Raw genomic sequence first — 25,244 nt, forward strand, 5'->3', positions numbered from 1 at the left:
CTTTTTTTTCCTAAATTTATACTTTGATAATTTAATAAATTTTCCTTAATTAATAAATTGGAGCATTCATTTATAACACTATCATGTCTGTACACATTTGTGACAGGGCAGCAGGTAAAGCTTGCATCAGACCAGAATTCAGTTTATACATACCATCCATAGATGGTGCAGGGTTGGAAACCTGCTTAGTGAGCCTGTTCTTCATGACATTCAGCCTCACAGCAGAAAGCCAGGCTCTTTGCTTACCCTGACCGATACAACCCAAGGCCATCAGATGAGGCTGCATTGCCTTCCCTATCCCACAGTGTATTAAGAGGTTGGAGCTGTGGCCAGGTCTCCCTTCTCCTCAGCCTGTGAGCCAAGACTGCTGTAGCAGTACTTAAAAAATATCTGCACTGTCTTCCCCTTGCTGTACTCAACACTCAGGCAAGCCGCCAAGGGCCCAGCAAGATTGAACTGCTGGTACTCGCGAAGCCAGCATGGGCCAGTCATGTAACCCCTGGCAGACAGCCTTCCTGGATTTCTAGCAGCAGCCCAGAGCTAGCCAGCTGCCCTGCTCTGCTGACATTTATCAGGGACAAACACCACCTCCCTCTGCTGGCCAGACCCTTTTGCATTTCCTACAACTCTTTGCACTTCAGAGATTCAGCCCTTTGTTCCTCACATAGTGTCACAACCAGCACAAAACTCAACAGCAAATCCCATCAGGCAGCTCTACACACTTGGCCACCTGGCTGTAGCTACCACTGCAATAGCTTCCTGTGTCTGAGGTGGTCCTGCTTTGAACAGCTTTTAATTTAAATGAAAGGGAAGAACAAGAGACAAGGAAATAAGTCTTAAAATACAGCAGTACATAACAACTGCTTTGCAGAACATAATTAAAGGAGACTACAGCCCCAACTGTACTTGAATTGATTTAGAAGTATATTCAGAGCAATGCATGCTGAGCATATCTACAAGCATATTGTTATAAATGACAATATAGTATTGGCTTTCGCATTTATGTATTAGCTTTTGCATATTATTATTAATCACAAAGATTTTTTTATATGGTACAATTTATATTTCCTTTTAACTGCTTTTTGGTATAGTATAATCTGTCAGTTCAAGTATGCACCATATAGCTTATATAAATAGTAGTGTGATAAATATATCTTAGACCGTAGCATAATATTAAAATAGAGACTATGTGATGTTAAAATGCTTTTTCACGTAACTAACTCAGAGAATGGTGTAAGATAATTAGGTGGTTCCCTACATTTTGTGGACTATCTTATCTGAAGGATAAGATAACAGGGACAAAAACCAGAACACCAAGGGAAGAATTTATTGACTCTTCATTATCAAGGAGTGTAAAAACAGCAGGATGGAATCACGTGAAGAAATAAAATATATTGATTTAATCTACAGGATGACATGAAGACAAGTCAAAGGTTATGTCCTGGTTTGGAATGGGAGGAAATTCAGGGAAGTGATGCAAAGCTTTTTGTGTAAGTGCCAGTCTGTTGAACCACTGAGAAGCTGGACACGCCTCTGTGAAACACACATGTTAAGGATGAAAAACCTGGGAACTGTCTCTTTCCCTTCTGGTCAGGAGCAAGGTAACATGGCTGGGGGGGCCCCATCCTGGGCCGGGCCCACCGGCCCTGCTGCAGGGCTGGGCTCCCTTTCCACGGGTCGCCTGCCGGCTCCCTTTCCCTCCCACCATCTGCTCCCGGGCAGGGAGAAGGGGAAGCCGCAGGCCAATTGGAGCCGGCCTTGCTAACATCTAGCTGCTTGTTACAACTCCCCAGCCCGGGACCCGGTCGCACCCACTCCGCCCTGGGTCGGTGCCGGGATTTTACCGCCATGGAAATTTGGAAATTGCCCGCAACCATCAGGCAGGGGGAAAGAGAAGGCCTGGCTACCAAGCCACCTGGCCACCTCCCCCAGCTGCCATCTAGAATACTCAGCTCGACCGGGGGTCAGGTGACCATTTGAAGAGCCCAGGCGTGATGTTAATCCTTTCAGTGCTTCAGTACTCCCTCAAGTGAGAGAAAAGAACAAATGCAAGCATGTAATGGAACAGCATGAAGACATCGAGGTCAGTGAGGAAGAAGTTAAGTCCCAGATGGGAGGGGTGAGGAGATGCTTTTTTTTGGAGCTGAAATCCCCTTGTAAGCTATGGAGAAAGGACTCTTATAATGCATGAGAGTATGGGGAGATGAAAGTGTTCAAATTGATATCGAGCAAAAGCCTCCATGCTAAGATAAGCAGATGTTGAAATAGCTGTGATCCCATGAGAAGACTTGTAATGAACAGTTTCCACGTGCTCCCCAGAGATGGGGCAGGGCCTTCTTAGTTCCCATGGCAACACTAAAAAAACTACTAACTCTAGCTAAGTATCGATATTGAAATGCTAATTAGCTAATTGCTCTGTTTGTTTTCTCTAAACTACCTGGAGATAACTGGCCTCCCACCCCTCCACACTGCCATTCTGGGACTAACATGCAAATAAAAACCCCTTAGGATCATGGGAGTATTTTTAGGAGATAAAAAGGACTATAAATCAAAAACTGAACACAGTAGAGGAGTCTAGACAAATGCCCTAGCTGAGGAAGAGGGAAACACATCCCCTGATTGACTTTTACCCATCGCTATCACCTAAGAAAGAACAGACTATGTTAGGCTGTGAGAAGCAGGGAGACAGAGAGAGAGGGAGAGAGCCCTGGTGCTGCCACCACGGAAGGAGCAGGGACAGCTGTTGTTCTGGACTTCAGCAACAGACTCTGCGCGCCACGCCTCCTCACCCTCTGGCCACCGGTGTGCCACAAGGAAAGAAGGGACAGCTGCTGCTCTGGACTTCAGTGACAGACTCTGCACGCCTCCTTCCATTCGGCCACCTGGGAAAGCTACAACCGCGGGGACGAGCTCCATGTCGAGCCCGCTGCCCAGCTGATCTTTTTAATAAAGAGCTCAACATTAATAAAGGCATTAGCCCTGTTCATTTCAGACTGAACAGAGGAAGAGACAAGAGTAGTCCTGTGCCTCCAGGAGAGGAAGAAGATTTCTGTTCCCAGGTATGATAAGTTGGAAAGGACTCTTTGTTCATCATTAAGGAAACCGCAAGACAGAAAGGAGAAGACTTGTGTAGATAACAGAAAACCGCAAGACAGAAACTAGATAGTGTGTTGATTACTTAAGCTGATTGTGCAACTAGAACTTAGGTGCATATAACATATAACCTTATATGGAAAGGATCATTACAGGGCCGTGGACTTTCACAGAGGAGGAAGAGAGGAGCCTTCCTCAAACGACCACCAGAGAGCAGAAGAAGACCTTCTAGCAACAGAGGGCGCAAGTGCAGAGTACACCCAGAAATACCACGGACACAGAAGAAGAAAGAGTATAAAAGACTGTGGGAAGGGGGAAACGGCGTGAGCCATTGGCGGAGCGCTGACTCCCCGGCTGCACCCAGCGCTGTTTGCTTGCCATTGCTTGCTGTAACCAATAAATTTCTGATTGACTCTCGAAAGGCTGAACAAATTATTCGCCTCAATTTATAACACAGAGATGAAGATGATTTTAGAGATAGATAATGAGAACTTTTGCCTTTGAACAGCTCATCTTGAAAACAATACCCCATAAGTCAATGTGGCCCATCGACAAGCTGTGGGAAGGCTTGTGGAAAATGGGAAGGATGTCACGATGGCAGGGTTTCCCCAGGTGGCTGCTATTCATGACAAAATTGAGAGCCACGACAGAACTGGTTTTTTCCTCTTGTGGAGAAGTCTCCATAACTTTAACAAGAGGGACTTCTTTCCCTCAGTGAACTGAAGAAAGACTATTTTAGAGGTGGTAAACTGACTGGAAATCTTAGGTTTGGTTTCTTTACATTGTCAGTGGGAAAGAAAAGGTTGTGGGGGAAGGAGAAGTGTCCTGAAGGGTTTGTTTTGATTCTTACTACCTTTTTTTTCCTTCTAGTTACTTTTAATAAAATTCTCTTTTGTACCCTTTTAAAGTTTTGAGCCTGCTTTGCCTTTCTCCTAATCCTATCTCACAGCAAGAAGTGAGTGTATTGGTGATTGGCCAGCACTGAACCCGCCACAAGTTAAAACCAAGCAAAAGAATTCCTGGAACATTTAAACTCCCAGGAATGTTCGAATAATGTATAAACTCTCATGAATATGCATGTGCTCCGTGTAATGTAACAATATAGAAGAACATTGTTTTAAGCTAAAGGTATGTTTTTTGGCCAGTCGCCAAAAACATCCCAGTGCTGGATATTTGTCCCTTTTTATCCCTTATTAAACTTCTAAAAATTTCAAAGAGTAAGCTCAATTTTTCACAAAATCATTTATCTGGGATACAATTCCAGGAAATGTTTGGCCATCTGGATGAAGAATTTATAGGAAGGTTTTGAAACTAAACACTTGCATTCGGCCAGACTGTTCAGCATAGCTATCAGGAGAGTCATATACAATTTACTTTCCAAATAATATAATTCAGTAGGAAATAGAACAGCAGCTCTGGAAAAAGCTGTCTGGTTAGACTGGAATGTTGGGCAGAAAAGAAACCATCTTTTACTTCAACTCAAGAATTCATTTAAAAGCCTTTGAATTCTCAGCAATCAGGCTGCAAAGCCAGCATGTCAGCTTCAGCATCATTACGGTAAAGCAAGAAAAATATAGAGAAAGCCAAGGACAGGAATTCACATCTGGATTTAGCACCCACTCTACCACGCTCTATCTACTGTCTATTAGAGGTGAGACACTGCACTTTTCATTTCTGACCAGCACATTAGATCAGCTCCATCACTGCTGATATCCTTAAGAGATGGCCATTCTCCTTAACTCAAACCCTGCTGCTGTGGGTAAGCAAGGTGAACAAGGTATACTAACAGGAAGGGATCCCAGAACAGGGGATCTGACACGACAGAAACCACAAAAACGTTCCACCATGTGTGACTGAAAACATCCTCAGCATCACATACAAACTGCAGTAGACTGGATACAGACTGACCCTCTCCAGTATAGTTAGGGATCTGTTTCTCCCTTAGGTGAGGTTCTAGCATGTTGTTTCATGCAAGTTGTTTGCATGAAGAGTGGGTATTTAAAGCCCACCTTTGCTTTCTTACATCCCCCACCCCATTCTGGGGAACAGTGTGATCATCAGCTGCCATATCTCTTTGGTTTGTGTTTACAGTGCTGTTGTCTTCAGAGTGAGTGCCTGTCCTGGTTTAGGAATGGTATTTCCCAATTTAGTACTCCCACTAAAAAGACCATGACCTGCAGTTGGCTCACCTCCCCCCTTCAATAGGAGGCACAAAAGATCACGGATTGAGATACAAACAATTTACTGGAAACAGCAATGAGATTAGAAAAGAACAATAACAGCAACAATATAAATAACAAAAGTGTACAAAAGGGAGGGTGATTCACATGCAGAAATGCTCACCATGAATCCTGGGGAACAACAAAGAAATGGTGGGTGGGTTTCCCCCTCCTGCCACACCAGTTTTCTCCACTGGAAGCCCCACCCTTCTCAGAAGCCAGAGAGTGCCCTAGCCCCACACTAGCAATGATGTGAGGTGGTATAAAATAACCTCCTAGCCCTGCCCACACTGGTCTAGGCTCCACCCCCTCATGGCTACTGCAAAAAAATTAACTCTGTCCTGGCTGGAACCAGGACAGTTCCTCTATACGCCTTTATCAGCAGAGAGAAGCCAGTAAGAGGCTCAAGGAATCAGAACTGTTAACTGAATTTTTTCTCTCCATGTATCAACAAAAGTATCAGACTTAGACTGTACTGAAAGTTATGTTACATCTGAACAGTTTCTGCAAACAGCTCAATGCACTAAAGCAGCCAAAAAAAGACAACAAAATGTTGCCACATTATATCACAATACAAGCTGACTTGTACTGGGCAATTAATTTGGCTACCAAGCCAGCACCATAAAACCAGCCTCTAGGTTGAAAGACAGGAACCTCAGCCAATTACATTCCATCCTAAGCTGCAGGCATATCATTGGTCCAGGATCTGGGGGGCGTAAAAGATCAGACCAAAGGCTGTCTAGACCCAGGAGTTTTGAACTCCCTATAAAAGAAAGCTCTGAACAATAAAACAGTTTGCTGATGACACACCGGTGTTGTGTCGTGTGTCTGTCTCCGACCCTACTTTAACAACAAAAATGGGTATCGTCAGAAAACAAAGCAATAGTAAGATGAGGCATCACATATCAGCACAAGATACAGATATACCAACAGCTTGAATATTGTGCTGAATTCTGGCCTGTGCACCTCAAAAGACAGAGTGAGGCCAGGCAAGATGGAGAAAAGGTAACTAAAATTTATCAAAGAGCCTCAACCCCTAAGCCCGGACACCACTTCCTCAGCTTTATGGGACATAAGAAAAGCAATACTTTCTGCCATACAGATCACAACTGCATTCCTTCACCTCTTGCTGGATGTTTGCTATATTTACTTATGCCAGCCTCATCTAGCTCCAAGTGATGGGAAAGTCCATATTGACTGTGTTTAGAAAAAAATTAATGAGCATGCTTGAAACCATTAGGTGGAAAGATGTGCAAGTGCTCTCAAAGTTGAAGAATGACATTCCTCACTCCAGACACTTCAACCACAGTCATCTGTAGTAAGCAGATTTACAAAATTCAGCAGCTGAAGAGAAGCCCTAGGTTACACAGGCAGCAAGCTAACAGTGAAGGACAAGTTTTATTTCTGCTTGTGGATACAGCTGAGGAATGTTTTCTTTCCAAATATCACTGTTAAGAAACGAAGAATTTATGAGGACACTGTCACCACCCCATTTTGTACCCATGTCTCGTCCATGGAAACAAGGCTGGCTGAGCAAGTCCAGAGCTTGATTGAAGAGGGCCATCAGAAATTAAAAAAGGAACTTAAGGAAGAAGTCTACCACATCTCACCAGAACCAACAAGAGTCTCTGCCATTAAGAGCCGGCGTTGCACAGCTTCATGAGCATGGAGAAGACATGAGGAAGTGGGATGGAAAACCCACCTCCTGCTTAGCAGCTCTACTGCTGTAGAGACAGAAGACATCAGAAAACTGAATACCTTGCCTGGTCTCTCAGATGACCCCTCTGCTGTGGGACTGCTGAGAGTTGAAGAACAACAGGTACCAATTGCCACAGCAACAGTACACTGTCGGCAATATTGTACCAACAGAGACTCTGTGATTCCCATCCATGAGATGATTCGTAAACTGGAGAGCCAAGGGGTGGTCAGCAAGGCTCATTCACCTTTCAACAGCCCTATATAGCCAGTGCGTAAGTCCAGTGGAGAATGGAGACTGATGGTGGATTACTGTGGCCTGAAGGAGGTTATACCACCACTGAGCGCTGCCGTGCCAGACGTGTTAGAGCTTCAGTACGAGCTGGAGTCCAAGGCAGCAAAGTGGTACGTGACCATTAATATTGCCAACACCTTCTTCTCCATTCCTTTGGCAGTGGAATGTAGACCTCAGTTTGCCTTCACATGGAGGGGAGTGCAGTACACCTGGAACTGACTGCCCCAGGGGTAGAAGCACAGTCCCACCATCTGCCATGGACTGATCCAGACTGGACTGGAAATGGGCAAGGCTCCCGAACAGCTACAGTATATCGATGACATCATTGTACGGGGGATCACAGCAGGGGAAATCTTCGAAAAAGGAGAGAAGATTATCCAGATTCTGCTGAAAGCTGGTTTTGCCATTAAGCGAAGCAAGGTTAAGGGACCAGCTCAAGAAATTCAGTTTCTAAGAGTCAAGTGGCAAGATGGATGTTGTCAGATCCTGACAGAAGTAATCAACAAGATCACCGCTATGTCTCCACCTACCAACAAGAAGGAAACGCAAGATTTCCTAGGTGCCATAGGCTTTTGGAGAATGCACATTCCCAAGTACAGACAGATTGTGAGCCCTCTCTACCTGGTCACCCGCAAGAAGAATGATTTCCACTGGGGCCCTGAACAGCAACAAGCCTTCACCCAGATCAAGCAGGAAATCGCTCATGCAGTAGCACTTGGCCCAGTCAGGACAGGACCAGAGGTGAAGAATGTGCTCTGCAGCCAGGAACCATGGTCTGTCCTGGAGCCTTTGGCAGAAGGTGCCTGGGGAGACTCGGGGTCGACCACTGGGATTCTGGAGCTGGAGCTGAAAGGGCTCTGAAGGAAACTACACTCCCACAGAGAAGGAAATCTTGGCCGCCTATGAAGGAGTTCAAGCTGCCTCGGAGGTGATTGGCACGGAAGCACAACTCTTCCTGTCACCCCGACTACTGGTGCTGGGGTGGATGTTTAAAGGAAAGGTTCCCACTACCCACCATGCCACCGACACCACATGGAGCAAATGGATTACCCTCATCACCCAGCGCTCCCATATTGGAAATCCGAATCGCCCTGGGATTCTGGAGATTATAAAAAACTGGCCTGAAGGGGAGACTTTTGGATTATCTTCTGAGGAAGAGGAGGAAGTGGCATGTGCCGAGGAAGCCCCACCATATTATGAGCTACCGGAGACTGAAAGACGATATGCCCTTTTCACTGATGGGTCCTGCCAAATTGTAGGCATTAACCACAAATGGAAAACTGCAGTATGGAGCCCCACATGATGAGTTGCACAAGCTACCGAGGGACAAGGTGGATCAAGTCAGGTTGCAGAGCTTAAAGCCGTCCAGCTGGCTTTGGATATTGCCGAACGAAAGAAGTGGCTGAGGCTCTATCTCTACACCGATTCATGGATGGTAGCTAATGCTCTGTTGGGATGGCTGGATTGTTGGAAAAAGGCCAACTGGCAGCATAGAGGAAAACCATCTGGGCCGCTGAGATTTGGCAAGACATTGCCACCCGACAAGGCAAGCGCTACATACTGACCGTGGTGGAAGCAACCACAGGATGGTTGGAAACCAACCCTGTGCCTCATACTACTGTCCAGAACACCATCTCAGGCCTAGAAAAGCAAGTCCTGTGGAGACATGGCACTCCTGAGAGAATTGAGTGGGACAACGGGACCCATTTCAAGAATGGCCTTATAAACACCTGGGCCAGAGAACATGGTATTGAATGGATATATCATATCCTCTATCATGCACCAGTTGCCAGGAAAGTTGATGAATGATGCAATGGACTACTTAAGACTACCCTGAAGGCACTTGGTGGGGGAACCATCAGGAATTGGGAATTGAACTTAGCAAAAGCCACCTGGATGGTCAACACCCAAGGGTCCATCAATCGAGCTGGTCCTGCCCAGTCTGAACCCCTGCACACAGTGGATGGAGACAAAGTTCCTGTAATACACATGAAAGGTATTTTAGGAAAGACTGTTTGGATTTATCCCACTTCAGGCAAAGACAAACTCATCCGTGGGATTGTTTTTGCTAAAGGACCTGGTTACACTTGGTGGGTAATGTAGAAAGATGGAGAAAGCCATTGTGTACCACAGTGAAACCTAATTTTAAGTGAGAACTATGTGTAAGGTTTCATTGTGATGCAGATGAAAATAGAATAAGGTGTGGATAATGTCCTAGATTGCAAGGCAAGATGTATTCTATTTGCCATCTGTTAGAGGTGGGGCAGTTATCTTCTGTTAATTGGGCAGGTTTTTTTATCTCTTCCACAAACCAATCCTCCCTTGGGGGAGACATCTGCTCTTAATGGGACATTGATTGTCACTGCATGACTGATAAAAATTATATCATCCCACCGTGAGATGCTCTGCCCAGAGGGAGGAACCAAGCATTCCTAACTGGATATAATCTGAGTTTTTGGGACACCAGAACAGCCTTTCCACTGGATTCCCAGAGGAACAGCTGCCTTTTCCACTGAATCTTCAGAGGAAGACTATACCCTTCTACAGGATCACTGCTCCAGCAGAACTACATCTGTCACTCCAGGAGGACTGCAGCCACCATTCCACTTGGACTGCTACCAACACCCTGACCAACAGGGTGTCAGGTTGTATTCTGACTCTGTCAGTGGTTTTTCTTTTGTATTGTTGCATATATTTTGGGGTTTTTTTTTCCTTTTCCTAATAAATTGTATTTCTGACTTGGAGTGTCTCACTGGTTTTGCTTTCAAACCAGAACACAGATGTATGAAAAAAGACTGTTTAATAGCTATCTGAGAAGAGGGACAGCTGAATGTAGCTTAACAATATAACTACTTAAGATAGTATTTAAGCCTATTTTTCCTTTTTAAAAATCTGAACTAGAATGTGTATTAGGTACAGATGGATTGGATAACCTTTACCTCAAGATCTAAGGATCAGATTCCCAACCCTTCATTATTTCATGCAGCTAAGATACACAATTTCTCTTGGGCCCTTTTAACCTTCAAGTAGCATGCTCCAGGAGGAACATCAATTGTTATAATTTGCTGACTGCTACAATTTCTAGTCTCCTGCTATGTTAGCTCTAGTTCAGCACTTTGCAATGTGTGTTATAATCATATTTCAAGGATCAAATATCCATTGAATCCCCCTTGTTAGATCTTTGCTTTGACAGAGGCTCTTTTCAAGTGAATTTTGTGAAGCCAAGTTAGATAAAAGCTGAGTTAAACTGTCAGGCAATCCTTTTCAAATCACTGTATTCCCTCAGGTGTCCTGAGATCCTTACCTGGATTTATCAATAAATAACAGATTTCAAGTTGAGGAACCAGCACCTAATAAATCTGAGAGCAAGAATAATTCTCATATGATAAAAATCTAGAGGCAATTATTTTAACCTTATTTGGATAATAAATCAGTTTAAAATGTTAGAACAGGAAGCACCTTACTTCAAGGTTTTTTCACTACATCACTTACTACTCCAGCTGCACAGGTAAACTGCTACTTGATATGAGTTTTATCAGTTCCTTATTGGCAGTGTCTTGTAATGAGAATGAAATTCAGCTGGTGTTTAAAAAGAAGAAAAAAAGGATAGGTCAGCCCCAAATGCCTCTAATACTTAGTGATCCTTTGGGTCTTTTTGTCAGGAAGAAATCTACCTGGCTAACCGCTCAAGATATCACACTGCAGGACAGGAGACACACAAATACTGTAAGGCAAGCAGCAGGCAGGATTATGAAGAAAATTACTCCTACAGGGCACAAATATCCAAAAATATTGTTTTCCACTAGTGGTATCTTGGAAGAGTTTGAAAACCCTAACTATAGGATAACAATGACTGGGGAAGGGCAGAAAATTTGAAATCAGTTGCTTTGGGGGCATGAAATCCTGCGAACGGGACAGAATTCTCCACATTGTTAGTCCATCATCAAGACACCTCAGCATCAGCACTTTAGACAACTTGATAAGTCTGGTTCGCACCCAGTTAAGGACTCAAAGCTCTCAAAGTCTTGAATTCTGTTCCAAAACTTTCCCAACACAGGCCATAGTCTTGGAGAAAGATCACAGGCCTTTGAGGTCACTGTTGTACATCACAGATTCACAGTTACCTGACATTTTGGGTAGGGTTCCACCTCTCAGAGGGCAGCTCTCCACTTTGTGGGTCATCTACAGGTGGGTGAAGAATTGAAATACATACATCTCCATTCTGCAAGATAGAAACAAAAGTTGAGAATAGCCTGGTTTGAGGCAGAGATTTGATGACACAACCAGGCCAGCTGACACAAATGGACCAAAGGGATATTCCATACTGTATGGTGACATGTTGGTGTCCGTATGTCTGAGACTTAACACATGACAGACCTCCTTTGGTCATCAGCCAAACAGCATGTTTTATTGTTCGGGGCTTGCTTTTATAGGCAATTCAAAGCTCCTGGTTCTTAAACAGCCATTGGTCTAATCCCCACGCCTCCCAGATTCTGAACCAGTCAAATGCTTGTATTTTAGGAGAGTTGTTATTGGTTGAGACCTCTGTCAGTCAGCCTAGAGACTGGTTTATGGAACTGGGCTGGGTTTCTTATTTGTAAATGGATGAATGTTCAGTACAAGTCAGCTTGTACTGCAACATCTCACCCTTTTCTCTTTACTAAAATTGTAACTTGCTCTCTGTCATCTATTTGCAAGGGTCCCTTGCAATCAGGGTGACAGAAAACAGCATGGTTTTAATTTTCTTAAATTATATATTAGTGAAGCTGTAGCATTTTGGTTCAGAGTCTGTAGGCAAGAATTCAGGTTAGCATGTTACAGGCTTAAAGTTTAGGTTACAAATCATAATTTATCTTTAAAAACAACAAACTACTTAACTCTTAACTATTAAAGAAAATCTAACTACTAGAAAAAACTATTTGTAAACATAAAAACATTTTGTAAACATGAAAATTAATTTGTAAACAAAGTTGTATCTTAACTCTAAACTGAAATAAAAAACTTTGAAACATTCAACTTTAGAATTGCAAGAAAAAAAAACCAAACTTAACAGATAAACCAATTTGTAAGCAAATAGAGTCTCTATATGAACTGTTATTTCAATAGTCACAGATTTCTATGAGGTAGTTATTAATTGTTCTGGTGTCATGATTCTGTGATATCTGTTGACGGGACATTGGGTTGATGCTGTGGTTCCAAGCAGGACGTAGTTTAGGCTGGATACATCTAGTAGGTGCCTAGCATGTCCTAGAGTCCATTGAAACACATTTATCATAGGATTATTGTACTGTTATATGATTGATAGAAAGACATTACCTTAGACTTAGAGAGGGGGTGTACATTCACCCCAACCTTTTCTCCCCCTTTTTTCTTTGTATTAAGGATTAAAATTAGGATCAGAACATGGACTTTGGATAGTATTAATAAGGTACTATTACCTAGAGGGTTGCTGAGAGGTCTCTTTTTCACTATGAGGACTTGAAAGAACCCCTTCTGGATAAGGCTTTCTCATTTATCTCAAGGGAAAAAGGTTTTAATTTTTGTAGTTTGTATTCTAATATTTTTTTTTTTTACCAGCCAGGTTCATGGCTTGATCAGGCCATGCCTTGTTTGGGAGAGATTTTCTGTATTTTATATTTTAAAAACAAGCTTGTATTAATATCTAATGCAAGAAATTTTAAACATGAACAACTTATGAATAATTAAAGAAATATAGGTATTTAAATTTTCTAGTTACTATGGTAAAAGTGCAAGTAATATACCTTTTTTCTTTTTGTTACAAGTTAGAAATTTATTATTGATTTAACAGGTGACTTTTAGGCTTTTTAAATGATGACAGGTGGCAAATTCTCAGTTTAAAAACTTTGCAGCTTAAATTTGCTTATGATGTTAGTAAATTAATGTTCTATGTATGCTTTAGTGGACCTAGAATGGTAGGACAAGGATATTCTTTGAATCTTCCAGGTCGATCTAGAAACAATGCAAGCAGAAATACTAGGAGTACCAAGAGAAGACTTGTTAACATACATCGTAGGATCTCTTTGAGAGACAGTAGCCCATACCTGAGACAGAAATGTAATATTTTCTTAATAACTTTAGTAGAATCAGCTATCACAGGCTTATCAATTTTGGTTTTAGCAGATGCAAAAAAACAATAACAAATCTTGTACTATGAGTTCTAGGGCATATGTAGTAAACCGTTGTGTGATTTTGTAACCCTTGTGTGACAACCCTTCAATATTTTTACCCTTAGCACATGTTATTAGTTTATTAGAGTTTGTGGAATATGAGAACTTTTCTATAGTTGAAATATCAGAAGGCAGGATGGCTGTGAAGTTTCGTTGAGGTTTAAGGGGTATGAACTTGGTCTTTGCTTTTTCACTGTCCATATGTAGGGAGGTGCTGGTTTCCCACTGGACTTGATGATAGAGTGGCTCGCTCTTAGCTGCTGTAAAACGGCTGTGCTATGTGGTCGGCACCATCTTTTCGGGATGGCTTGATTGCTATTACTCCCATGGCACCACACCCCTACACACTTCTTTCCACTGCTTTTTGCTAGGTGGGCTCCCTGCAGGGGCTTTTCCCACGCTCTGCTTCTTGATTTGGTGTCTGCAGCTCTTTTCAGATCCATCCTTGGAGGCAGGGTCGGGGCGGGGCCACGCCCACTGGCGGCGCGACTGTGTTTTCCGAAGGTTGGCTTGGGGGTGGAGCCCTGCCCCCTGACGTAGGCTGGATCGGAGGTGTAGGTATATCCTCCGACAGAGGCGTGGTTAAGCTCCCCGAAGTTGCAGGCGTTCCCTTGGGGCAGGGCCACCCGGTTTCAGGAGACAGTCTCAGTGTTTTTATGGAGATGGGGGGTGCGGGGCTGGGGCTGAGCCAACCAGCTCTGGGCAGGGGTGGTCTGGGCGTTTCCATGGCGACAAGGGGCGTGGGCTGCCCCGGCTGCGGGGGGGGGGGGGTGGGGGGGGGTGGTCTCAGGAACAGCATGGGGCTGAGTCATGGTCACAGGCAATTGTGAAATGGCAACACGGCTCGAATCACTGTAGGAACCCCGTGGAGCAGACACGGAACTGCATTTGCGCGGTGCCGACACTGGACGCCCCGGCGTCGCTAGGACCCTACCGCCCCCTTCCGTCTCGCTGCATGGTGGTGTCTCCCTTTGCAGGGGTGGGGGGGTTGACGGGGATGGCTCTCTCGGGAACAGTGCCGGCACGGGAGGGGAATTTAAGGTAGCTCAGCCACATGGAACAGCATGGCCGGCCATTTCATCCAGCCACGTGCTCTGTGGGTTTGGAAAGGCGCCCATTCCCTCCGAAAACTCATCTGGTGTGCTTTCCTTACCATATATTTCATTATTTAGCAGTCTTATTAAATCCAAGATAACTCCCTGTAGCAATGTATCTGAACAACTTAGGCCTCAGTGTGCATCAGCCATACCGCTTGTAACTGTTCTTATCAGAATTTTTTCAGGGCACTGTGGAATTCATCAAGGTTACTAAGACATAAACTGTGCTAAAATAAGAACGAAGAAGCTGAGAAACCGAATACCAGAATTGCAAGAACTAGATAACAGAGGACTGTGAAACACCTGGACTGCAACCAATCACAGATGCTGAGAAATGGAGGCAGAAAACGAGGGAGCAAGACAAAGGCACCAGTCAAGAAGGGTGTACTTAGTAGTTTGTAGAATCTATAAAAGTGTGTGTAATGTAAACAATAAATGGCTTCTGCTTGATCATATTGGTCAGTTGTACAGGAGTCCTGGATTTCCTGCAATAAGTTTCCACAGCTTTATAACTCTTATTGCATTTTCATCACCTTTAGAGACCGCACTGATGCTATATTGACCAGTTCATGCCCAGGTATTAAAGTCAAAAGCAGCTTCTTTAGTTGTGTCTAAACCGTGGTTCTTAGCCCACATTATTAATGCTAATAATGCTTTTTCATCATAGTCTATGTCCCATTCCTCAAGAAGAAGTTTCCATACCTTTAGTACTGGGTGATCCTGTGTAGAAATCAAGTTTCCCATGTCTCCAGTGGGGTTTTCTTCTATTTTTCAGCTTCTCTGGTTTCTTTTTTCACACAGCCCTTTGGCTGTGACTTTTACAGCCTTTGCTGTGACTTTGGCAGCCTTTGCTGCCGCTTTTGGGCTCTCCCCGCCTCTTTCTTTCCAGCTTTTCGCTGTAGGGACAGGCTCTGCAGGCTCTGCCCTGTGTCTCTCTCCGCTCTACCTGCAGGCCAAAAACTTGGGCTGCTTGTCATCACACCAGGGTCACCACATGAAACGTTGGTGTTCGTATATCTGAGACAACACACGACAGACCTCCTGAATAAAATGGGAGAACAGTAGCTGACAGGCTATGGAGTTTTAGAGTTATACACTAAAGCAGTACAGGATCTGAAAAATATAAAAGCTAAATCCTAAGGCATCGCTACCACCTCCCTGGGCAGCCCATTCCGATGCTGAACCATTCTTTCTGTGAAGAATTTTTCCCTAATATCTAGTCTAAACTTCCCCTGGTGCAGCTTGAGACTGTGTCCTCTTGTCCTGTCACTGGCTGCCTGGTAGCAGAGCCCAATGCCCACCTGGCTACAACCTCCTTTCAGGTAGTTATAGAGAGTGATAATGTCTCCCCTGAGCCTCCTTTTCTCCAGGCTAAACAGTCCCAGCTCCCTCAGTTGCTCCTCATAGGACTTGTGTGCTAGACCCTTCCACCAGCCTTGTTGCCCTTCTGTGGACATGCTCCAGCATCTCAACATCCTTCCTAAATTGAGGGTCCCAGAACTGGACACAGCACTCAAGGTGCAGCCTAATCAGTGCCAAGCACAGGGGAAGAATCACTTCCCTAGTCTTTCTGGCCACACTATCCCTGATACAGGCCAGGATGCCACTGGCCTTCTTGGCCACGTGGGCACACTGCTGGCTCATGATCAGCCTTGCTGTCAATCAGTACCCCCAGGTCCTTTTCTGCCTGGGCACTGTCCAGCCACTCCATCCCCAGCCTATAGCGTTGCAGGGGATTATTGTGGCCAAAATGCAGGACTCGGCACTTGGACTTATTAAACTTCATCCTATTAGACTCTGCCCATTCATTCAACCGTTCCAAGTCTCTCTGCAGAGCCCTCCTACCCTCCAACAGATCAACACACGCTCCCAGCTTAGCATTGTCCGCAAACTTACTAATGAAAGACTCAATCCCCTCATCCAAGTCATCAGTAAAAATATTGAACAGAACTGGCCCCAGCACAGACCCCTGAGGGACACCACTGTTGACTGGCCGCCAGCTGGATGCAACACCATTCACCACCACTCTGTGGGCTTAGCCATCCAGCCAGTTCTTAACTCAGCAAAGAGTGCTCCTGTCCAAGACATGGGCTGTCAGCTTTTCCAGGAGTATGCTGTGGGAGACAGTGTCAAAGGCCTTGCTGAAGTCTAATTAGACAACATCCACAGCCTTTCCTGCATCCACCAGGCGGGTCACTTGGTCATAAAAGGAGACCAGGTTGGTCAAACATGACCTACCCCTCCCAAACCCACGCTGTCTGGGTCTGATACCCTGACCATCCACTAAGTTCTGTGTGATGACACTCAATATAAACTGTTCCATAATCTTAGCTGGTACTGAGGTCAGGCTAACTGGCTTATAATTAACAGGATCCTCCTTCCCACCCTTTTTATGAATGGGCGTCACATTGGCCAGCTTCCAGTAATCTGGGACCTCACCAGTGAGCCAGGACTGTTGGTAAATGATGGAGAGGGGCTTCACAAGCTCATCTACCAACTCCCTCATCACCCTGCGATGGATCCCATCTGGTCCCATGGATTTATGAATATCCAAGCGTCTCAGCAGTTCTCTGACTGCCTCCTCTTGGATAATGGTGGGACCATTCTGCTCCCTGATATCATCGACCAACCCAAGAGGACAGTTATCCTGAAGGCAAGTCTTCCCACTAAAAACTGAGACAAAGAAGATGTTAAGCACCTCTGCCTTCTCCTCATCTGCAGTTACTAAGTTCCCTTCTGCATCTAATAAAGAACAAAAGTTAGTCTTACTCTTCCTTTTACCATTAATATATTTATAAAAACATTTTTTATTATCCTTTACAAAAGTTGCCATTTTAAGTTCAAACTGAGCTTTGGCCTCCCTAACTTTTTTTCCTACATACTCTAGCAGCCCTCTTAAATACTTCCTGAGAGACCTGACCCTCCTTCCAAAGATAATACATCCTTTTTTTTATTCCTAAGTTACTCCAAAACCTCCTTGCCCATCCAGGCTGGACATTTGCCTAGTTGACTCATCTTTCAGCACACAGGGACAGTCTGTTCCTCTGCCCTCAAGATCTCCATTTTGAAGCATGCCCACCCTTCCTGAACTTCTTTGTTTTTAAGGACTGCTTCCCAAGGAACTCTCTGAATAAGTCTCCTGAATAGGCCAAAGTCTGCCCTCCTGAAGTCCAGTGTAAAAGTCTTATTAATGTTCCTCCTGATTTCACCAAATATTGAGAATTTTATAATTTCATGATCACTATGCCTCAAGTGGCCTCCAACCACCACATCTCCCACCAACCCATCTCTATTTGCAAATAACAGATCTAACATAGTCCCTCCCTTGGTGGGCTCACCCACCAGCTGCGACAAAAAGTTGTCCTCTACAAACTCTAAAAATTTCCTGGACTGCCTTTTGTCAGCTGTATTAAGTTCCCAGCAAATGTCCGGCAGGTTGAAATCGCCAACAAGAACAATGGCTGACGATCCAGAAACATTCTCTAGCTGCTTATAGAATGAGTTGTCCACCACTTCTTCCTGGTTGGGTGGACAATAACAGACTCCCAGTAGGATGTCAGCCTTGTTGGCCTTCCCCCTAATTCTTACCCATAGGCATTGAACTTCATCATCATTAGTTTCAATACCTATGGCGTTCAAAGCCTCCCTAATATAAAGGGCCACCCCTCCATTTTTTCTCCCTTTCCTGTCTCTCCTGAAGAGTTTGTAGCCATCCAGTGCAGTGCTCCAACTATGTGAGTCATCCCACCACATTTCCATGATGGCAATTACATCATAGCTCTGCTGCTGCACCATGGCCTCCAGCTCTTCTTGTTTGTTACCCATGCTGCGTGCATTAGTATACATGCACCTCACCTGGGCTACTGATTTCACTCCTATCTCAGCTTACCACCCTCGGGCCTGCTTTCAGAGAGCCCAGCTGCATCCCCTTCCCCCTTCAAACCTAGTTTAAAGCCCTCTAAACAAGTTCTGCCAGTTCACAAGCTAAAAACCTTCTACTCTTAACAGAGAGATGGAACCCATCTGGTTCCAGTAGGCCAGGTGCTGTAAAAGTTGCCCCATGATCAAAGAATCCAAAATTCTGTCAATGACACCAACCCTTGAGCCACTTATTGGTAATGTGAGCTCTCCTATTCCTTCCACTGTTTTTCTCAGCCACCAAAGGCTCTAGGAAGAGATGCCACATACAGATGGGCTTGTGATCAAGGGGTGGACCTGACCATGGAGGCCATCACACAGGTTATTCAGAAATGTGAAACGTGATGCAATCAAACCAGCCACACGAGTAGAATCTCCTTGGAATAGAGGGCAGTGGCTGGGTTTCTGATGTGGTGAGTCCTGGCAAATTGACTACATTGGACCACTGCCATGAATATGCCAAGGCAAGAGCTACATACTCACCATGGTGGAGGCAACAACTGGCTGGCTGGAAACACCCTGTAAGCCATGCTGTTGGAAATGCTACAAAGGTTAAAATGTTTTATGTAGCTTTAGTCAGTTTTGCTCACTCTTGCCATGGGGGAAGGGAACTGAAATTTCTTTTCAAAGGATTGGTCCACCAGGTGAGGTCTGATGAGCTTAACATCTCAACAGACTGGGAGTAGAACAGAAGATACACAAAAGACAACGACCATCAATGACTATTAATGACCACCAACTCCACACATGACCCCTGGCATGGTCAGAGACACCTGATCTGGGAAAAGAGAGATAAGAATGAGGACCTAATTACCATTGGAGGCAAAGAGATCGATCGCCAATAGGAAACCAAATACTAAGAACTGCATAACTTGGGACCAATGAACATTGAACCAATGGATTTCTATGGGTTTTGACTGTATAAGTATCTGAAAAATCTCTTAAAATTAATGTGTCATGGAATGATTTTCTCTGCACAACCCAGGCTATGTGTGGGTGAAATTATTTCTGTTGCACATCCTGACCAGAATAAAGTAATGCCTTGATTCTCTAACCCTAAAAATGTTGTAGTGTTTGTTTTTCCAGCAGTTTCGGTGACAAAGTAATTGCCTGGTTTTGATCATCTGGAGGGGTGGAGGAAGCCCATGGAATGGGAAAATAATATCTATCTGTGAAAGGACGGGGGATAGTAGTAAATGAAAATGCATAAATCTGTATGTTTGGTATAGAGATGGTTTTAAAATGTAGATTGTGTTGTAAGAGTTGGTAAGAAGGGATTTCAGTAATGAGTATTAAATACAATAGAATAGTTAAGATATAAATGTATTAAATTATGTGAGATATGAGTATGACACAAATGGTATGGAATAAGGGGTGCAGTGGAATAATATTGGAATGGAATAATATTGGGTCTAGCTGAGCTGGAGTTCATTTTCCCATAGCAACCCTCCAAGTGCTGTGCTTTGCACTGGTAGCTGGAAGGTACTGATAACACACCAATGTTTTGGCTACTGCTGAGCAGTGCTGGAACAGCATCAGCAATGTCTATTCAACATTCTGCCATCCATCAGTAGGTTGGGGGAGGGCAATATCCTGGCAGGGGACACAACCAGGCCAGCTGACCAAATTAACCAAAGGGAAATTCCATACCATATGACATCAGCTCAGATATAAAAGATAAGGGAGGGAAGAGGAACGGGAGGGCATTCATTATTTTACAATGCCTTCCAGACCAATCGCTACACATGCCAAAGCCCTGCGTCCCAGGAAGCAGCTGGACATTGCTCGCTGATGGGAAAGAGAATAAAATCCTTTTTTCCCCTCTTTGTTTGTGTGTGTGCAACCTTTTGCTTTTGCTTTAGTAAACTGTCTCATCTCAGCCTATGAGTCATTTTCCATCTTATTTTCTCTCCCTTATCCAGCTGAGAAGGGGGAATGATAGAGTGTCTTGGTGGACACCTGACATCCAGCAAAGGTCAACCCACCACATCACTGGTAGCTGAGTTAGTTCCAGGAATTTTTTAATTGAAGGGTTTAGCACACTCTACTAGCTCTGGTATTACAACAGTGCTTCTCTCAGGACACAAGGATGTTGAACAGATGGTGCGGGGCAGGCTTAGACTGCTTCCCTAGGACACAGCTGTTCAAAATGTCAGGTGAAAAAGCAGGAGATGGTCTCTGAAGGTTTCACTGAAAATCCCTTCCAGCATGCAAGAGGAAGAATATTTTGGCAGCATATGAAACCCATACAGCTACATAATCCTCAGTCTGTGTCAATCTACTCACAGTGCTATGACCTGAATATAGATTTAAAGTTCCATAATGCCTACCATTTAGAAACATTTTAAGATGCCTGTAAAACCAATTCTTCATCAGCAATAGCACTCTGACATGAGTAGTTTGCAGGACTGCTATAGCAGTACCTACCACAACTGACAGTCTTCACTGAAGTTAAGTCCAGAGGATCATGGGGTCTCAGTGACAGATGAGGGGGAAGTGCAGATGGGACCTGGGGCCAGACAGCAGATGTTAGCCTCTCCAGGCCCCACTGGCTTTCTGCCTCTTGCAGCCCTCTCTGAGATGACTTACAAATTCTCAGAGCCACCCTTATACCAGCATTCACTGTCTTGGTTTGAAAACACAGGTGTCTATTAAGGAAGGCAGGAGCCTTCCTGGAAATGGAAAATGTAAACTGCCTCCCTCCAAATTATTATAATTTTGAAATTACAGCGCTCTTAGGCAAAAATATGGGAATAGGAATAACAGTTCTTTACTAGGAAACTAAAAAAAAAATACAAATGCAATAGTACAAAAAACAGAAAACAAAACACTGACAGAGTCAGAATATGACTTAACACCCTGTTGGTCAGGGTGTTGGTAGCAGTCCGATTGGAATGGTGGCTGCAGTCCTCCTGGAGTGACAGATGTGGTTCTGTTGAAGCAGTGATCCTGTAGAAGGGTGTAGTTTTCCTCTGAAGGTCTGGTGGTGGTGTAGATGGGCCTGATCTTCCTCTGGGAATCCAGTGGGAAAAAGCTGTCTCTGTTGTTCCAAATCTCTGACTATATGCAGATAGGAATGCTTGGCTCCTCCCTCTGGGCAGAGCATCTCATGGTGGGATGATATAATTTTTATCAGTCATGCAGTGACATTCAATGGCCCATTAACAGAAGATATCTCTGGGGAGAGAGGATTGGTTGTGGAAGAGATAAAGTAAACTGCCCAATTAACAGAAGATAACTGCCACGCCTCTAACAGATGGCAAAGAGAATACACACATATCTTACAACCCAGGACATTATCCACCCCTTATTCTATTACCATCTGCATCATACCGAAATCAATAAACTCTACACAATGAAACCTTACACACAGTTCTCAATTAAAATTAGGTATCCCTGTGGTACACAACAGGTTTCTCCATCCTCCTGCATTACTCACTAAGTGTAACCAGGTCCTTGAACAAAGACAATCCCATGGATGGGTTTGTCTTTGCCTGAGGTGGGATTAATCCAGTCTTTCTTAAAATACCTTTCATGTGTACCCCAGGGACTTTATCTCCATCCACTGTGTGCAAGGGTTCAGACTAGGCAGGACCAGCGCGATTGATGGACCCTTGGGTGTTGACCATCCAGGTGGCTTTTGCTAAGCTCAATTCCCAATTCCTGATGGTTCCCCCACCAAGTGCCTTCAGGGTAGTCTTAAGTAGTCCATTGCATCATTCATCAACTTTCCTGGAAACTGGTGCATGATCGGGGATATGATATATCCATTCAATACCATGTTCTCTGGCCCAGGTGTTTATAAGGCTGTTCTTGAAATGGGTCCCATTGTCTGACTCAATTCTCTCAGGAGTGCCATGTCTCCACAGGACTTGCTTTTCCATGCCCAAGATGGTGTTCTGGGCAGTAGCGTGAGGCACAGGGTAGGTCTTCAACCATCCTGTGGTGGCTTCCACCATGGTCAGCACATAGCACTTGCCTTGGTGGGTTTGAGGCAGTGTGATGTAGTCAATCTACCAGGTCTCCCCATACTTATATTTGGACCACTGCCCAGCATACCATAAGGGCTTCACCAGCTTGGCCTGCTTGATGTCAGCATGTCTCACAGTCATGGATAACCTGAGAAATACTGTCCATGGTTACATCCACCCCTCAGATTCGTGCCCACTTAGAGGTGACATCTCTGCCCTGATGACCTGAGGCATCATGTGCCCATCGAGCTAGGAACAACTCCCCCTTATGCTGCCAATCTAAGTCTATCTCTGACACCTCTATTTTTGCTGTCTGATCTACCTGCTCGTTGTTTCGGTGCTCCTCATTAGCCTGAGTCTCAGGAACATGGGCATCTACATGACAGACTTTCACAGGTAGCTTCTCTACCCTGTTAGTCTTTCCACTTATCAGCAGCCCAGATTGGCTTTCCTCTATGCTGCCAGTTGGCCTTTTTCCACCTTTCCAGCCAGCTCCACAGAGCATTGGCTACCATCCATGAATTGGTATAAAGGTAGAGCTTTGGCCACTCCTCTCTTTCAGCAATGTCCAGGGCCAGCTGAATGGCCTTGAGGTCAGCAAATTGGCTTGATCCAACTTCTCCTTCGGTAGCTTGTACAACCTGTCATGTGGGGATTCATATGGCTGCTTTCCACTTCTGGGTCATCCCTATGATGTGACAGGAACTGTCAATGAAAAGAGCGTATTGTGTTTCTTCTGCTGGTAGTTGGTTATATGGTGGAGCTTCTTCAGCACATGTCACTTGTTCCTGCTCCTCTTTGTCAGTGAGACCAAAGTTTTCACCTTCCGGCCAGTTTGTAATTATCTCCAAAATCCCTGGGCGAGTCAGGTTTCCAATCCAGGCATGCTGGGTGATGAGGGCAATCCATTTGCTCCATGTGGTGTCGGTGGCATGGTGGGTAGTGGGAACCTTTCCTTTAAACATCCACCCCAGCACCAGTAGTCGGGGTGACAGGAAGAGTTGTGCTTCCGTGCCAATCACCTCCGAGGCAGCTTGAACTCCTTCATAGGCGGCCAAGATTTCCTTCTCTGTGGGAGTGTAGTTGGCTTCGGAGCCTCTGTAATTTCGGCTCCAGAATCCCAGTGATCAGCCTCGAGTCTCACCAGGTACTTTCTGCCAAAGGCTCCAGGACAGACCATTGTTCCTGGCTGCAGAGTAGAGCACATTCTTCACCCTCTGGTCCTGTCCTGACTGAGCCAAGGGCTACCGCATGAGCGATTTCCTGTGTGATCTGGGAAAAGGCTTGTTGCTGTTCAGGGCTCCAGTGGAAATCATTCTTTTTGTGGGTGACCAGGCAGAGGGCTTACAATCTGGCTGTACTCGGGAATGTGCATTCTCCAAAAACCTATGGCGCCTAGGAAAGCTAGTGTTTCCTTCTTGTTGGTTGATGGAGACATTACTGTGATCTTGTTGATGACCTCAGTGGGAATATGATACCGTCCGTCTTGCCACTTTACTCCCAGGAACTGGATCTCTTGGGCAGGTCCCTTGACTTTGCTCTTCTTGATGGCAAAGCCAGCTTCTAGCAGAATCTGGATGATCCTCTCTCCTTTCTCAAATACTTCCATTGCCGTGTTCCCCCACACAATTATATAATTGATATACTGCCGGTGTTCTGGAGCTTCACCATTTTCCAGTGCAGCCTGGATCAGTCCATGGCAGATGGTGGGACTGTGCTTCCACCCCTGGGGCAGTCGACTCCAGGTATACTGCACGCCCCTTCCAGGTGAAAGCAAACTGAGGCCTGTATTCTGTTGCCAGAGGAATGGAGAAAAATGCAATGTCAGTAGTGGCCGTACCACTTTGCTGCCTTGGACTCTAGCTCGTACTGTAGCTCTAACATGTCCGGCACAGCAGCGCTCAACGATGGAGTCATTTAATTCAAGCCACAATAGTCCACAGGCAATCTCCATTGTCTGTCAGACTTGTGCACAGGCCAAATGGGACTGTTGAAGGGTGAATAGGTTTTGCTGACCATCCCTTGGCTCTCCAGTTCATGGAATATTTTGTGGATAGGGATCACAGCATCTTGATTCATCCGATACTGCCGGCAGTGCACTGTCGAGGTGGCAATTGGTACTTGTTGCTCTTCCACCTTCAGGAGTCCTACTGCAGATGGGTTTTCTGATAGTCCAGGCAAGGTGTTCAACTGCTTAATGTTCTCTGCCTCTACAGTAGCTCTTCCAAAAGCTCACCTGAGTCCCTTTGGGTCTTTGTAAAAGCTGTTCTGGAGGAAGTCTATGCCCAAAATGCATGGGGCCTCTGGGCCAGTCACAATAGGATGTTTCTGCCACTCCTATCCAGTCAGGCCCACCTTGGCTTCCAACAGGGTCAATTGCTGTGATCCCCCGTCACCCTGGCAATGGAAACAGGTTCTGCCCCCACATGTCCCGATGGCATTAGGGTGCACGGCACACCAGTATCAACTAATGCTTCATATTTTTGTGGCTCTGATTTGCCAGGCCATCAGATCCCCACCATCCGAAAGATCCAGTTTTCCTGTGCCTCTTCCTGGTTAGAGGCGGCGCGCCTCTAGCCCTGGTTATAATTTCTTTCCTGGGCATACATACTAAAGGTTCCTTCAAGGGGATCTGACAGATCATACCCAGCAGCTCGGTCATGGGAGGTTGAGGCTACCTTCACTTTAGTGGAACTCCCTCAGTTAGTGTTTCCCTCCTTGAGTTGATGCACCTGTGCTGCCAGGACAGAAGTGGGTTTCCCATCCCA

General features: G+C 45.0%; 1 protein-coding gene and 1 long non-coding RNA gene across 2 annotated transcripts in view; both read right to left on the reverse strand.

Moving 5' to 3' along the window:
- Positions 1-25,244, reverse strand: part of LOC128783009 (ubiquitin-conjugating enzyme E2 R2) — a 154,592-nt gene that overhangs the window by 17,435 nt on the left and 111,913 nt on the right. Inside the window, exon 3 of the mRNA XM_053933586.1 lies at positions 11,427-11,524. Coding sequence (XP_053789561.1) covers positions 11,427-11,524 — 98 coding nt within the window. The remainder of the gene's footprint in view (positions 1-11,426; positions 11,525-25,244) is intronic.
- LOC128783012 (uncharacterized) lies at positions 21,260-23,594 on the reverse strand. Its single transcript, XR_008428954.1, has 2 exons — positions 22,035-23,594; positions 21,260-21,682 (listed from the first exon to the last, which is right to left on the reverse strand). It is a non-coding gene; the product is annotated as an uncharacterized LOC128783012 (long non-coding RNA).

The sequence above is a fragment of the Vidua chalybeata genome (genome assembly GCF_026979565.1).
Source record: "Vidua chalybeata isolate OUT-0048 chromosome W unlocalized genomic scaffold, bVidCha1 merged haplotype SUPER_W_unloc_6, whole genome shotgun sequence".
Lineage (NCBI taxonomy): Eukaryota > Metazoa > Chordata > Aves > Passeriformes > Viduidae > Vidua > Vidua chalybeata.